The sequence below is a fragment of the Zalophus californianus genome, chromosome 9, assembly GCF_009762305.2.
Source record: "Zalophus californianus isolate mZalCal1 chromosome 9, mZalCal1.pri.v2, whole genome shotgun sequence".
NCBI lineage: Eukaryota > Metazoa > Chordata > Mammalia > Carnivora > Otariidae > Zalophus > Zalophus californianus.
The window spans coordinates 61,060,402-61,065,895 of record NC_045603.1 but is presented as its reverse complement, the minus strand read 5'-3'; the positions used below and the strand labels follow the sequence as shown (position 1 = coordinate 61,065,895).

General features: G+C 54.4%; 1 protein-coding gene across 1 annotated transcript; it reads left to right on the top strand.

Moving 5' to 3' along the window:
* The first annotated feature begins 247 nt into the window (after positions 1 to 247).
* KRT18 (keratin 18) lies at positions 248 to 4,147 on the top strand. The gene is made up of 7 exons (XM_035729247.1): positions 248 to 736; positions 1,504 to 1,586; positions 1,913 to 2,069; positions 2,614 to 2,778; positions 2,885 to 3,010; positions 3,364 to 3,587; positions 3,968 to 4,147. The coding sequence occupies exons 1-7, from the start codon at positions 320 to 322 to the stop codon at positions 4,086 to 4,088; spliced, it is 1,293 nt and encodes a 430-aa protein (XP_035585140.1). The 5' UTR covers positions 248 to 319; the 3' UTR covers positions 4,089 to 4,147.
* Positions 4,148 to 5,494: the final 1,347 nt, after the last annotated feature.

The following is a 5,494-nucleotide window of genomic DNA, read 5'->3' as shown; positions in this document are numbered from 1 at the left end:
ACACTTCAAGGGCCGACTCCACCTGCTTCCTTGGTCCATCCAGGTTACTCACCCCCCTTCTGGGGGGTCGTGGGCGGCCTTGGCAGGAAGCTGCTGGGGGTGCTGGGGTAAGGGAGGCTGGGGAGGCCCGGGAACCGAGACGCGGATTCCCGCCGCGGTCCACCTGTGGCCCAACCTTGAGCGCGGGGACTTGGTGGCGGGGGCGGGGCCTCCCCGGTCCCCACCCCCTCCCTCGGCGCGATATAACTTCAGTCGCGGACCTGGCACCCTTCCTGGCCCGATCCTGAGTCCTGGCCTCTCGTCTTACTCTCCAAACAGCATGAGCTTCACCACCCACTCCACTTTCTCTTCCAACTATCGGTCCCTGGGCTCCGCGCAGTCGCCCAGCCACCGGGTCCGGCCGGTCAGCAGCGCGGCTAGCGTCTATGCAGGCGCGGGGGGCTCAGGCTCCCGGATCTCCGTATCCCGCTCCACCAGCTTCCGGGGCGGCTGGGGGTCTGGGGGCCTGGCCGCGGGGATGGCCGGGGGTCTGGCCAGCATAGGGGGCATCCAGGGCGAGAAGGAGACCATGCAAGACCTGAATGACCGCCTGGCCTCCTACCTGGAGAGGGTGAGGAGCCTGGAGGCTGATAATCAGAAACTGGAGATGAGAATCCGGGAACACCTGGAGAAGAAGGGACCCCAGGTCAGAGACTGGGGGCATTACTTCAAGACCATCGAGGAGCTGAAGGCTCAGGTAAGGGGGCCACCCTGACCCCCAGCCTTGTTTGACCCTCCTGTTACCCACTCCCCGCTTCCTCCTCCCCCTCCCCCAATGATAGGAATTTTAATAGGGTGGGGTTCCTTGACTCCTTCCCGCTTTCTATCTCTGTCCCGCCCCCTAGTCCACAGGGAGGGGGTTGGCACGGTCTGGATTTTCATGCATGCCCCTGGCCACAGGGGCCCCAAGGGCGGTGACTGGGCATGGGAGGGCCCTTTCCCAGGAAATGGCAGGAAGGGGAGGGGGAGGTCTTGCAGAGGAAGTAGACGGCATGGAAGGTGTGACAAGGCCCCATAAAGAGAACCTGGACCCTCTGGCTTCTGGCCAAAACAGGACAATTGGAGGGTTAAGCGGATGCGGCTAAGGCTGAGTCATCTAAGAGTAAACAGGAGGCCTACCTGTGGGAGGGGCCAATGGGGGGGACGGGGAGGGGGGGAGGTGAGCAGGTGCACTAGGGAAAAAAAAATGTCAGGAGAGGGTCAGGGAGAGGACTGACTCACTTCAGGGCAGGCGGGCCAGCAGAGGCCCCAAAGAAGGGGCGGTGGGAGACCAGTGGGAACTCGGGAGTTTGGGACTCCAGGAAAGGAGGGAACAGTGGAAGGGGGCACAGGTGGAAGGGGGTAGGCGTGCAAGGAGAACCTCTTTGGGACCAGGAAGGTTTCACTCATACGACACCTTCCCACACTCACCACACTCCATCACTGATTTCCCGTTCATGGAGCCACCTGTCTACAATCCCCCAGATCTTTGCAAGTTCTGTGGACAATGCCCGCATCGTCCTGCAGATTGACAATGCCCGTCTTGCTGCTGATGACTTCAGAGTCAAGTAAGCCTGGGGGTGCTAGGGAGCTGAGGGTGGAGCCAAGCACCATCTGTTCCTGGCTGGGTCGGTCAGGTGGGGGCTCACAGTGGGATCTTTGGCTCTCATCAGAGCTGGGTGGATAAGAGTTAGGCTCCCTCAACTTATAAACTGATATAACCCAGTTTAAGAATATTGTCTCCCAAGTACTGAGAACGGTGCTCAGAGGATTACCACCTGATACTGACTCCAGGTGCTGGTTTGCCGTGGCCGTGGGGGCGCTCTTAGGTGGCATGGGCTGAGAAGGTTCCAGATCAGAGATGAGGCCCCTCTGATCGCCTCCACTCCCACAGGTATGAAACGGAGCTGGCCATGCGCCAGTCTGTGGAGAGTGACATCCATGGGCTCCGCAAGGTCATTGATGACACCAATGTCACTCGGCTGCAGCTGGAGACAGAGATTGAGGCTCTCAAGGAGGAGCTGCTCTTCATGAAGAAGAACCATGAGGAGGCAAGCAGGGGCCACTGGCCAGGCCGGGAACGAGGAGGCCAAACAAGTCTGGGCTGGGGGAATAGACGGGAAGGCCACCTGGAAGTAGCTTGCAGGGACGTTTAGAACTACCAGCCTGGGCTCTTCTTAACCAGACTGCTGCCACACTCAGTGGGTCACCTGATTTACAGCGTGATGGGGTCGAGAGGACATGGGTGAGAAAGTGAGGAGAGGACAAAAGAGAAAAGCAGCTAGCACCACGTGTGAGGGCTGATGGAGGAGCGAGAGCAGGTGGAGCTGGAGGGCAGAGAGACGGAGGGACAGGGCAAAGTGAGGAGAGAGAAAGCACCTGTGGGTGATAGATTTGGGCAGGGAGTGGGGGGCATTTTATTCATCAGGAGTAGAAAACCCAGAACTGGCATTGCCCGGAGTATAAAACCGAGAGTCTTCTCCGTGGCTTTCTCCAGCTGATCCCCAGGCCTCCCGCGAGAGCCGGGTGCAGAGGAGGAGCTTTGTCGGAGCTCTGAGCCTGAGTCTCCCCTCACTCTGATCCTCTCTCCCTTAGGAAGTAAAGGGTCTACAAAACCAAATTGCCAACTCTGGGTTGACCGTGGAGTTGGATGCCCCCAAATCTCAGGACCTCAGCAAGATCATGGCAGACATCCGGGCCCAGTATGACGAGCTGGCTCAGAAGAACCGAGAGGAGCTGGACAAGTACTGGTCCCAGCAGGTGCATGAGGGGAAGGGATGGGGGCCAGGCTAGGCACAGAAGCCTGAGGGGGTGGGGGGGAGGCCGACAGAGAAGGAGGGACCCGAGGACTATACCCGCCCTGCAGATTGAGGAGAGCACCACAGTGGTCACCACACAGACCGCAGAGATAGGAGAGGCTGAGATGACCCTCAAGGAGCTGAGACGTACGGCCCAGTCCTTAGAGATCAACCTGGACTCGATGAGAAACCTGGTAAGAGCCCTCACTTCACCTGCTCCAACTACTCTTGGCCCTGAACTCTGTCAGCTTCAGACCCAATCCTGTCTCAGCCCAGATCCTACCCCTTCCATCCTAAGCCACCTGCTCAGAAAGAGTGGCTTCTCTTTGCATTTCCCGGTGCACCTACCCACAACCCTAGTACCTGGCACACCCTAAGTTCTCCGAGAAGTTTCCAAGAGTGAAGGGATGAGCCATCATGGGATTTGGACTGCTCTGCTGAAACTTGCAGAGGCTCTCCCTCCACTCCATCTTGAGGCTCACCCGATCCTCCCCGCCCACCCCACCCCCCCACCCCCCCCACCCCCCCACCCCCCGTCCCCCCACAGAAGGCCAGCTTGGAGAACAGCCTGAGGGAGGTCGAGACCCGCTACGCAATGCAGATGGAGCAGCTCAACGGGGTCCTGCTGCACCTGGAGTCAGAGCTGTCCCAGACCCGGGCCGAGGGGCAGCGCCAGGCCCAGGAGTACGAGGCCCTGCTCAATGTCAAGGTCAAGCTGGAGGCTGAGATCGCCACCTACCGTCGCCTGCTGGAAGACGGGGAGGACTTCAGGTAAGTGGGGCCCTCCTTCCACCCTCACAAGCCGGGGTGGAGATACACTTCTCCCCAAAGCCTCTTTGGTAAGCCCCACCATGTGCCGTTCATCGGGGTCCGCCATCGGGATGGTGCTCTGTGAGGGTTCCTGCATCTCCCAAGGGAGTAACAATGGCAGAGGCTCCCCATCTAGAGAAGAGAAAAGAGACTAAATCTTGCCCCAGCCATACTTAGAGCACACATGGAGTTTGGCTCTGGGTTTCCCTTTTATGGAGGAAGTGGTCACAAGAATGTGGAGATAAAGGCAGACACCAGGAGGGGGGTTTTTCTTCCCTTTCCTTGACTCCCTGCTACTCTGCACAACTGTTTATAACTGGGGCTTGGTCTTCTGTTAACAGTCTCAGTGAAGCCCTGGACAGCAGCAGCGCCATGCAGACCATCCAGAAGACCATCACCCGCAGGACTGTGGACGGCAAGGTGGTGTCTGAGACCAACGACACCAAAGTTCTGAGGCGTTGAGGCAGCAGAAGCAGGGTACCCTTTGGGGGGCAGGAGGTCAATAAAAAGTTCAGAGATCACTTCGTGTCTTCTTTGGCTGTTTCCATACTGTGTATAGATGCTCTGACCCAGGACTCCCTCTGATCAGGTAGAAATCAGTGCTGACCCCTGGGGTTTCATATAGGGGGGGTGAAGGTCGGCCAGAGGGAAGGTCTGCATTCTCTTCTGAGAACTCACCTTCTCAGAAAGAGGAGGGAACGGTTGATGAGAATTTGTCTTTTCAAATTAAAAAAGGGATAAGAGTAACATGCACAAATTCCAAAAGGAAAGAAGGAAAAAATTAAATATTTCCCACCCACTCCAGAGGTAACCTCTATAAAATAATTTCTTAAACTGGACATACATGAACACATTTCATTTTACTTTATATCTGTAGGGACACACTATTCTGCAGCTCGAGTTCTCAAACCCTTCTTTCTTTATCTCACAGCGTACACTGGACACCTTTTTCAATCACTATGCCTACACCTACCTCGCTTTTTTCACCCAGTTGAATGAATGTGGAATCTCTTCTACCTCCATTTGGAATCCATATGCGTATTCCATTTTCCAGAAGGAAACTTAGTCCACTAGGGATGGGAAAAGCACAGAATTGCAGTGATTATGCACTCTGTCTCCTCTCCTGTTTTGCTAACAATTTCAATGATTTTTTTCCTACCCATCGCCCAGCCAAATGTCCAGATCACATAAATTTTCTCTTAATCTGTAACAAAGAGTAATTACCACACTCCAAATGCTTCCAAGAATCAGAAGCTTGATCTGTGTCATGTCCAGTCGTGGTCAACAAACCAATTTGAGAAACGAGGTCTTTCTTGACCCTTGCCTTAGTAATTCGTCCTCCATCTAGTTTGAGTGACATCATACAAAATATGACATCATTTTACCTAAAACTTATCGCATCTCTATAGGAATGCCGTTGGGATCATTTTCAGAAGGATCCCCAGACTGGTTTTCTGCAACAAAAAACTTCTGTTTGGTAGTGGAGGGCTATTATATTTAATCTATACATCGTACATTCTTACTAACAGCTGCCGATAACGACGGTGTGTAGAGTACAAATTTACCTAACCCAGGTCTTTTCGTGATGAACATCTTGTCTCCGGTAGTTTGGTTTTTGCAAAAAAAGATTGTGATTAATGTTAACTCATATGCTATTAATATCTGTAACTAATATGCACTAATACGTGAGCAGATCTATAGGACAAATTCCTGGAAATGGTGTGCTGGGCTACCATATTAACAAATATTTAAGAAGTACTTACTTTATGCCAGGCCCTATGCTAGGGCGCTGAATATCTATGTGGCAGACAAAGTGAGTATTGCCCCTACCTCGTCGAGCTCACAGCCTAATGGTCAAAAGTATGTGC

What these genes read in the sequence shown, in the direction of transcription:
- KRT18 (XM_035729247.1), top strand. Translation starts at nt 320, where the DNA reads ATGAGCTTCACCACCCACTCCACTTTCTCTTCCAACTATCGGTCCCTG. An exon ending in ACAAGTACTGGTCCCAGCAG is followed by an intron (nt 2,779 to 2,884) that starts GTGCATGAGGGG and finishes CCCGCCCTGCAG; the next exon opens with ATTGAGGAGAGCACCACAGT. An exon ending in TGGACTCGATGAGAAACCTG is followed by an intron (nt 3,011 to 3,363) that starts GTAAGAGCCCTC and finishes GTCCCCCCACAG; the next exon opens with AAGGCCAGCTTGGAGAACAG.